Raw genomic sequence first — 10608 nt, 5'->3', positions numbered from 1 at the left:
AGAAAATGATACTATATTTTCAACGATGATATGCTATGATGATTTACAAAGATTATTTATAATGATGCATTATGATGATGATTTATAAAGATGATTTACAACGATGATCTATTACTAGATGTAATAGTATGTATATGTTACGGGAGATGCAACCGTACGTACATATATTATTATGGCTGGATGTATATTTATTTGTGAAAACGATTTTCAAACTGAGAACAAGGAGTAAAACTATTTATGGTTGTGGATTTTACTTGCTGGGCCCCCTTTGGGCTCATTCAGTTTTATTTCTTGTTTTCAGGTAGAAAGGATGCTGGAATAGGAGGCCGGAATGGGGTGGTAATAATTATTAATTTTCAAAGTCTTTTCATATAAGTTATTGTAATGATATGATATTCCGCAACTAAAGTTTAATGTTTTCTAATTCCGCTTGTAATAAAATCTCTTGAAAAAATGTTTTACGCATTTATTGTATCTTTTAAAATCAAGTACTCTGATAGACCTTATAGATCTTTGCAAGAATTTTTGTTGAAAAAAAAGAAAAGTGGCAAACTCAGTCTTAACGGACTGGGGATGTTACACTTGCACTGGCTGATGGCTTCACCGAGTGTTCCTTCAAAGGAACATCTTCAGCTTTTCTCTTGTTTTTTCTCTTAGAGGGCTCGGCGACCCCCACGGTCGGTTGCCCTGGAACTTCAGCGGCTGGAAATCTCGGTGCAATAGCTTCCACAAGCGTTGCAGGCGCCGGGTTCCATATGTACCGAGTTTTGTTTGCCTCGGACATGATAAGGTCATAGTCCATCTCCAGAGGACGACTCTCGGCGTGATCCAGAACGTCTTTCACGCGCTTGTGCTCCTTATGGGTTAGGAGAGGTTCTTGTTGACCTAGAAGACAGATATCAACATCAGTTTTACTATAAAGAAAGAGTAAAAGAACAGAACGAAATTCGGTTTACCTCGGTTTGATGGGGAGATAGTTTCCCGAGGGATGCTTGGATCCCTGATTACCTCTGAAGGTGAGAATTTCCATTCACCTTGAACAAAGAAGAACTCTTTCTTCCACCCATGATTGCTTGCATAAGTACGCCTGAAGGTGAACAACTTCTTTTTCTTCCTAAGCTAAAAAGTATACATAAACTTGGTTCTAGAGCACTTGGTCAGTCTGTAAACCGAGAGGAATTCGGGCACTGTAAGTGGGTGGCCTTCCCCGAGTATTAGAGGCCAGGCGATCATTGAGGCGAAGAACACCCTCCAAGCGTTGGGAGCCAGTTGATGTGGAGCTATCCGAACGTAGCTCAGCAACTCCCGAACTACCCTCGGGAAAGGCAGCCTTAGGCCAATATAGAACATGTCCATATAAACGTAGGCCTCTTGGCTGTCGATGTCCACTACTGTCCCAACCTTGTCATCGTCAAACCTCAACTGAACTGAGTCAGGAATGCGACAAATTTCGCGGACCTGTGGTTCATCCTTTGTTGACAGATTGGACCTCCAAGTAATTGGATGAAATTCGCCCAGTTCCTTAGGAACATCTTGAGCCTTGGGACCCATCAGGTATTTATATCAAGGGAGTGTTAAAGGGAATGAAGAAAGAAAACAGAACCAAAGGTTCGAAGAAACCAAGTTAAAAAGTAAAAAAAAGAAGATTGACGAAGCTCAGAGAGTAACAATGGTGTCTGTAAAATGAAAGTGAAGTATGAGCGAAGGGAAAGGAAGGTTATATAGAGACCTGCGAAAGAAGACCGAACGACGCATTGAATACCCTAGGGGCTAGGGTTCGACGAAGCGACAACCTCTGCATTCCTTTCTCGGTACAGAAGTAGACGCGTGGCTGCTACAGCAGGCGTACCACCAGAAGTCTGGCACGTGGTCCTCAAAAGGCGGGAAACGACTCCATTACGTTTCTCGCTCGGTACAGAAGCTGACACGTGGCCATGACAGGAAACGTAAAAGCACACAGGAGCTTACACGTGGTTCTCGAAAGGCGCAGGTGAAATATCTCAAACGCTTCGGTTTATTTTTGAAAATTCAAAATTTGAAATTTGAAATTTAAGAGCCAACTCGCATCGTTTTACCGAACGACAAAAACCGAGCTCGTAGAAACTGACCTATGTTCGGTTTCCTACATATAATTTCCTTATTCTGTTAAAAAGAAAAGGAAATTGGGGGGTAACTGTTGGGTCAAATTTCGGCTTACTTGGGCCCAATTCTGATCTATCAGCCCATCCCTCATACTCGATCATTTTTACTATTTAAAACAAACTCATGTTCGGTAAAACAGCCTTAGTTGATTGAGTTATTGATATTCGGCCATCAAGCTCGGTCAACCGAGCCTAAAACAGATACCGAGCATTACCCTCAGAAATATTAGAATGTGAAAAATAAATATCTTGTGTTAGTATACTATCAACACGTGGGCACTCGGTGAGTCCACAGTGTTAGATGAACAGGAATAATTCGATGCCTATAAAAGGGGGGTCCCCTCTCATAATTTTGGTAACTTCTTTTCACCCTCTGAAACAATATACTTTGCTTATCTTTTCTCTGATTCAATAATCTTCAAGTTTATTTCTTCCTTAAACACTGTGACTAACTTAGGCATCGGAGCTTTCACCGGCCGGACAACGCCGGCAGCTTTGATCCCCTTTTCTCATCTCTTGTTTTCAGATCAACGTTCGGTTATCGAAATCAACGCTCGGTTATCAGAGCATTGTACTAACCCCTAATCCACGTCATCATTCGGAAAACTGTTTCAACAGTATTAATGTAGAGATTTGACCAAGTATTTATGTATTTAATGAAGTTTTAAATTTGATGTTATTTTTATAATGCATTTATTATCACATTAATTTAGTTAATTGTTGTGGTAAACCTATAATGTTTTGCATCTCTAATAGAATAAGTTGACGAACATAGTTACATAGCCTTAATTGTTTGGGAGCGTTACACATAGTCAGTGGTGTTTGACGTGTAGAAGCTTGAATGAGGTTTTTTAAGAAAAAAAATGCAAAGATTCAGACGTAAGTCTTTTTGCAAATTCTGTTAAATCCATACCAATTCCTAAATCTTTGAAATTTTTAATTTTATTTTTTTATAATAAAAAATTGGTATTTTGAAAATTTTGATAAGATTTAATGAAAATCTTAACGGAGGGAGAACATTGTAAAGAATTGAAAGTTCGATACCTTAAATTGAAAATTTTTAAACAGCAGGAGGACGGAGGGAGGGAGGAGGGAGGGATAATGTCAAAATGCGTGAAAGTTCAAGGGGCTTTATGAAGTTTCCCTAATATTTTTTCTTTACTTTTTTTATTTTATGATTACTTTATTCTTTATTTTTAAGTATTCAAATTGTTCAATAGTTATATTTTTAAAATGGTGACTTTTCTAATGATGATATTTGGGAAAAATATAAAAAAGCTCATCAAACTAACAGTCATTTGCAATATAGCTCTACAATATTGAAAAAGTACTAAAGTACCCAATCAAAATCTTTTTTTATATTCCCATAATACCCATATTCTTTTAAAAACTAAATAAAAAATAAACTAAACTATTTTTTAAACAACAAAAAAAAAAAGGAAAAAAAAAAAAAAACCAAGGGGCGAATAAATACAAAATATATATTTTTGGAATAAATAAAAAATTAGTCACTATAGTTGGCTAAAATTACAAATCGCTCGTTCGGTATAAAAAATATGGATAAATGCAAAATCAAACCTAGTGGTTGGCTCAACTTGCAGCCACCTCATTCCTCTTTCCTTTTTTATTTTTAATTTTATTTAAAAATATTAATTTTTTTTTAGCTTTTTAGTTTTTTATTTTATTAATTTATTAATTTTAGTTTTTAAAAGAATAAGGGTATTATAGGAATATAAAAAATAGATATGGCCGTTTTGACACATTTTAGTAGTTTGATGGGCTATTTTAGCACATTTTGAACATCATGGAACTCTTTCCAAAACAGTTGTTAGTTTAGAGAACTTTTTTATATTTTTCCCATCATATTTTTCAACAGTCATATATTTCTACAATATAAATAGAACCATTTTCTCTATAATTTTCATTATTTGCTCTCTCTATGGATTATATTCTTAAACTTGATGGCCTTCTATGTGGCTCTTCCTTTAATGATCAATGACTTTAAAATAATTCTAACTTTTTCTGTGGAAAAAGAACGATTGGATAGCAAAAGAGGATCAAGATCTCGTCGTAGTTCTGATCGATGCAACAATGTTATTTGGCGTAATTCTTTGCAAGGCCAACAAAACCTTTTGCATGCCTATTTTGTTGAACAACCAGTATATCTTTCTAATGTATTTCGGAGGAGGTTCTGTGTACATCGTGAACTTTTTCTTTGTATTCACTCTGCAATAAAAAGCTTATAAAGCATTTTTTGTCCAAGAAAGAATTAATGTTACCGAAAGGCTCGGGCATTCTCCCTACAGAATATAACTGCAACAATTAGGATGTTTGTTTATGGAGTAATTAACTGGAATGGAGTTTTAAACTACATGTTAAAGCGATAATTTCAATTTTTTTTTTTTTTTTTCTACCTGTACTTGAGGTCACCAAACTAGGAAGACGTTGCTAGATTACTAACAATTGGCATAGATTTCTAAGGGGAGAGCATCAATTTGCATGCACTCGAAGTTGAAGAATTGTTCAAATGCTTAGAGAGGTTTGCACGTTGGTCATATCTATGAATCAATATTTATTTTGGAAGTTGTGGCCTACAATATTTGAATATGACATGCATTTTTTGAGTTACCAAGGCCTTACAATGACATCAATGACTGTTTTTCTGTATCTACCAATCTTGTTTAAGGGTGTCCTCATCCGATCTTCTATATTTATAAAGTGAGAAGCTTTTGCCATATCCAAATGAATTTACTTGGAAAGAAAGTGCAAAAGTTTGAACACCTTCCTTGGTGAGGTTTATTAAAGTATTAATTAAATGAGTAGATTCACATTTTTTAAAGTCTAAACTTTTGAGACAATTAGTGCTTTAACATGGCTTGAATTGTACTCAAGGGATAGCTCAATCGGCTGGAGACCATGCCTCATGAAGCAGACATCACTCGTTTAAATCCTCATTCTTCATTTTCTTTTCCTTGTGCGGACATGTCAAAAAAAAAAAAAAAAAAAAAAAAACATAACTATGAATTAAATTGAAAATAGCTCATATTAATCCCAAATCATGATGCATTTTGCATGTAAAACATTTATTTGTTTGTTCAAATAATTTGAACAAAATCACATGTTACATTACAAATAGATCTTTTACCATTTTTAGGGTTTATTCAGGATTGCAATTTCAAAAATTGCGATTTAAAAATGAGAATTTAAAATGTGTGATTTCAAAAAATGATTTTTAAAATGTAGTTGAGTGTTTGATAAATTCGCAGTCTAGTCTTTAAAATTGTATGTTTCTTAAAAACATTCCCTAGCTTAGTGCGATTAAAAAAAAGCAGATTCTTTTTTTTCTTTTTTTTTTTTTTTCTTTTTTTTTTTTTTTCGTTTTTCAAATCGTAATTTTTAAAAAATATACTCCCAAACCATACATTTTCTATATTTTAGGTTTAAAATCACACTTTTTATTTGTTAACCACTCTTACCCTATTATGCAACGTTTTTACAAAGTTTGGCGGTTAAAAAGATAATGATGCATGAAAAAAGATGCGGAACTTCCAAATCCTAGAGTAAAAATGCAGAAACCAACCTTGAATTTCATGCAAATTTGAACAGAAAAGAACTATAGACTTCTAATGTTTGAATTACGAAAAGATTTGGCAGCTAAACAAACAACAGCACGTCATTTACTTGTTTTGGTAGAGTGCTGAGACCAAATTTGTATCAGAAACGATCTCACTAGAGAAGAAGAAGAAGGAAATTACCAAGAGACTAGAGTGGCCCCTAAACACAATCAAACATTATTCAAATGAAATACCTGCCAACCCTACAAACAAAATTAGCATCGGTGTTGTCCGTTGACCATTTCTGCTTTATTGTGATGTTGCTTATGTAATTCATAATGTCAAGTTGAGTTATCTTGAATCATGCCTAGAAGAGTAGTTGATTTGAATATTTGTTTGTGGACTACTGGCAACACTCAAAAGAGTTGTTGTGTGCAAGATGATACCTACGTGAAAACCATGAGAGGGCTTTGAAGAAAGTAGGGCTTTGAAGAAAGTTGAGTCTATGTTTTCCAACACATTGTATTTTTTGGACATTAGCTTTTGTTTTTTTCCCTTTCGCGATTAATTATCATAATTTTTTTTTTTTAGCCCTTGCTAGCTTGTGTACTTATCAAAAATAAATTCTTGACAAAAACATGTGAGAACATAAATCATACCGTCCAAAATGCAATGTTAAAAAATCTAATGCAAATATGCAATGATAATTTCCATAGCATAGATACCTGTTGTTTAATGTCATATGTTAATGGGTCTCCTCAAATTGCCAATAAAAATGCCCCCATCTCCAAAACGCCAAACATCAGTTGCAAAAAATGTAAGCAACGCATTAATCATTGTATTCCAAGACACTGTCTCGGGGGCATTTCGCCGAACAGTTTGTGAGCAACACATTGATCTCTATATTTTGTATACCACATAAAATATTGTTCGCAGTGTAGATGTCTGCGAGGGTACCTACTTTGATTGCCGGACAATGGGTTACCAAAACCTTGAACAAAGCCCAGGCTGAGCTCTCAATGAGTGAGTGCAATGTTATCATTCATTAGCAACCACAACGGCTTTCACAAATTAAATAACCATAAATCCGTCTCTTTTTTCTGTATCTTCAAAACCCAGTATTAAAAAGCATATAATCTTGTCGATTCAACCATACCCATTTGGTAAAAACTTCTATTCGAACAGAATCAAGCTCAACAATCAATTTGATAGCAGTAAAACAAGAAAATTATGACCAAAAAATTAAAAAAAAAATAATCACCACACCAAATATACCAGTAAATTAGAACAAAACTGCAGTTAACTTAAAATTACCACTACTAAGAAACTCAACTTCAATTTTTCCAAAAGTCATAAACACAACCCACAATAATGAAACCTAGGAAACCTGCGCTCCTCCTTATAAACGTCAAAACCAGCAGAAACTTTCAAAGCATATACTGTCCTCCTGTGAGGCCTCATTCTATTGGTATGTCCAATGTGAGACTTATTAATATACATAAAAGAGACTTCAAGTTACCTCCCAAGGGATTCAGTTGCAGCACCAGACCACTAAAAATTAAATCCACCTAGATGACAATCGGCCCTGAAGTTCACCCGCTGAATCCTCCTGTATGGTCCGAATGCAGAAGCTACGGGACGACCCGGTATGAGGGCATGATCTCTGCCCCCCATAAAAGCGCCAAATGGACTCTCCTGGATGAGAAAATTCCCCCCAAGAAACCTTTTTAACCGTTTAACATCCCTCTTCCTCTTCTTCTTCTTCTCCCAAAGCGAAGCAAACCTACCCTTCCATTGATCTAATCCCTGCGCTCCCGACTCTAGTTCAAACTCCTCATCACATTTCCGTTTCCACAACTCATTGTTCGAAGACAAATACTGCAATTCGGAACACACACATCCCACCCTTGCGAGATCGACACCGGGAAGAGACTCCAAAATCTTAAGTTTAAGATCCGCGGGGAGGCGGATAAAACAAGGTGGGGGAAGGAGATTAGCCTTTTCACAAAGATCAATCAAAAGTGGCAAAACGAGCCCATCCTTCACCATCTTCCAAAACTCAAAAATCTCACTTTCAGGGTACCCATTTTCTTCGTTAATGCTATCAACCGAGTCACTACAAGCTAAACTGATCGCCGGCACAAACCTATTCTCATTCAAACACGCCCGATACACACAGGGCCCGCCCTTAGCCAAAGACCCATAGATAGCGACCGAGTGCCCCAAACTTTGAAACTTCAAAACAACACTTTCAACCATATTACCAGAATTACGATACCCATTTCCTAGAAGCTCAGGAAGAGTATACCAGAGCGACATCGTGAAAGCGCGCGAAGGCCACTCGTCCGCAAGGTGAAACCGGTCGACCCGCATGCCCGAGACCGAATCGAATCCGACGAAACCGGACTCCAAAAAAACCGCGTGAACGGCGATCACCAACAGCGTGTGGTCACCACCATAGTCGCCAAGCTCCTTGCTCAGCACCCTCCCCAGAAAACAACGCTCCGAAAACTTCTTCACCATTGAAACCGGCCCATCATCCACCCCCATCGTTTCAGCACCGGAAAATTCTAGGGTTCCTTCGTTCTCCGAATTCAAAACCCCAGACCCATGATCCACCCCCATCGTTTCAGCACCGGAAAATTCTAGGGTTCCTGGGGTGTCTTGATTCGAAGGAATTCCCTCTAGGGTTTGAGATTCTCGAGGAATTTCAGATGGGTTTTCTAGATTTGGGAAATTTGGAGCCAAGGTTTGAGGTGGTTGTTGTACGGAATCGGGATTGGGAGCCAGAATTTGAGAAGAGGAGGAGAAGCCGGTGGGGTTGAGGGTGAAGAAGATAAGATCACCGGAGGTGATACCGAGGGACTGGAGGGACGCTTCGGGCGAGGACGCGTGGAGCTCGTCCTTGCGATTGAGGGATAGATAGATAGAAGAGGAAGACGAGATTGATTGAGATAGGGTTTGCTTGAGTTGTTGGAGAGTAGAGGGAGTGGGGATTTCGACTTTCAGGGTCTGTTTGGATTCGAGGGATCTGATTCTCAGTTTCATGGTTGCCATGGGAAACAAGCAAAGCGGAGTTTGATAGGAAAAACTGAAACTGAAACGACGGGGGAGGCGATGAGCGTGGGCTTTATTACTTTTGCGCAGTGAGGACAAAATAAATAATAATAAAAAATCAAGTCCCTTAGTTCTCGCCACGTGTATTAAATCCTGTGATTCAGCCACGTCAATATGAAACCATTTTCTTTATTAAAAAAAAATATATATCTTTTATCGTGATTTATTTGTTTAGAGACATTAACAATTTTTTTTTTATAATTTTTTTTTAAGTTTAAAAAAACATTATCGGAGACAAATTTCACCCAAACTAGTTTGAAGAAAATTTTCTCAAACCTATTTCAATAAGTGACAAGTGCTATTCAACATATTTAAGTTTCTTAAAAATTAATGTTTAAGTTCTTAAGTTAGTAAAATGACAATAAATAATTCTTAAAAATATTTTTTTTTTAAAAAACGTGAGAGATGACCTTTGCCACCTATTGAAGTAGGTTGAAGGAAATTTCTTTCAAACTAATTTGGAAGAAATTTTTGTCCCAATTTGGACAGAGTTTCCCTTCAAACAAACAGGGGGACAAAGTTTTTTCTCTAAACTAAGTTGGAGAAATTTTCTTCAACCTAGTCTATAAAAGTGACATTTCTCATTTTTTTTTTTTTTTTTTTAAAGGTTAATAACATGTGAGATGCACATAAGTTTTTAATAAAATTTATTTTAACTTTGTTCCTACTATTAAAAAAATATGTGCATCTCACATGTTTAAGAGAGTCAAGAGACACATATCACTTTTATAGAATAGATTGAAGAAAATTCTTCAAACCTAATTTAAAAGAAAACTTTGTCTTGCGGTGCATAAACTGTTTAAGTTCTTGACTTTAAAATTTTTTTTTTAAAAAAAAATCAGTTAATAAATAATATCTGCAACTCTTAAATAATTATCCAGAAATCTTAAATTTCATTCACAAATGCAAGGAGATTTTTAATCACTTTTATCTTTCACCAATTAGTTTTTTTTTTTAATTATTCAATTAGGGTCTAACTATTTAAATATAATTAAATTTATTATTTCCTATCTATTTAAATTTTAAAATAATAAAAATTAACTACGAACCGGTCATGAGACAATTTGAAACTTGCTTCTCCTTTTGCTTGCTGATGTTCTCTATCCATTTTCCATGTAAATTAATAGTATGCTTTATCACGGGAAGACTAATAGAAGAAATGTTAAATTAATTGATTTTTTTGTAAAGGGTAGCTTGGATTTAATCTTATTTATCAGCTTAAGTTTTTAGAATAAATGAGTATCAGAGTCAAAAAGTCAAAAGGTCCTGAGAACATTGACTTTGTCAATTCATGACCCATTTCAGTTAAATGTTTAAAGTGTTGCATCTCACTTATTAAAATGGAATTTAAGCTCACCTGTGAAGAGAAATGTTAAAGTATTAAAATGAAATTTAAGCACCTATGCGATGAGGAGAGGAAAGTACTAAATTCATTAACATAGAAAATAAACAAAAGATAAATACAAAAAGCAGAGTTTTTTTTTTTTTTTTTTTTGCAGTATGCTCTACTCTCGGTGAGAGAGATTACCGGCGTGAAGGAGCGTCATGGCCAACATTGTTTGGGCTGACCGATGTCATGTCCAGTGGTGGCTAGCAGCAGGTTTGGATAGATAAATAGGAAATGTGGAAAATAGGTTTTTTAGGTTTTTACTTTTAAGCCATATGAGAAATATGAATATAAAAATCTAGTGTTTTTGTTTTGAGATATGCTAGAATTTAATAAAAACATCATATTTTGTCTATAAAAGTTCATGTGGTAAGATGTCACATCATTTTCTTTTTGTTGTCTTTTTCCC

General features: G+C 35.7%; 1 protein-coding gene across 1 annotated transcript; it reads right to left on the bottom strand.

Annotated features, from left to right (window-relative positions):
* Positions 1-6937: 6937 nt before the first annotated feature.
* LOC132177734 (F-box protein SKIP22-like) lies at positions 6938-8809 on the bottom strand. Its single transcript, XM_059590176.1, has one exon. The coding sequence runs from the start codon at positions 8750-8752 to the stop codon at positions 7247-7249; it is 1506 nt and encodes a 501-aa protein (XP_059446159.1). The 5' UTR covers positions 8753-8809; the 3' UTR covers positions 6938-7246.
* Positions 8810-10608: the final 1799 nt, after the last annotated feature.

The sequence above is a fragment of the Corylus avellana genome, chromosome ca4 (assembly GCF_901000735.1).
Source record: "Corylus avellana chromosome ca4, CavTom2PMs-1.0".
NCBI lineage: Eukaryota > Viridiplantae > Streptophyta > Magnoliopsida > Fagales > Betulaceae > Corylus > Corylus avellana.
Note: the sequence above shows the minus strand (reverse complement) of the source record. Positions and strands in the feature narration are given on the sequence as shown.

Coding starts and splice junctions, on each gene's coding strand:
- LOC132177734 (XM_059590176.1), bottom strand. CDS start 8,752: ATGGCAACCATGAAACTGAGAATCAGATCCCTCGAATCCAAACAGACC.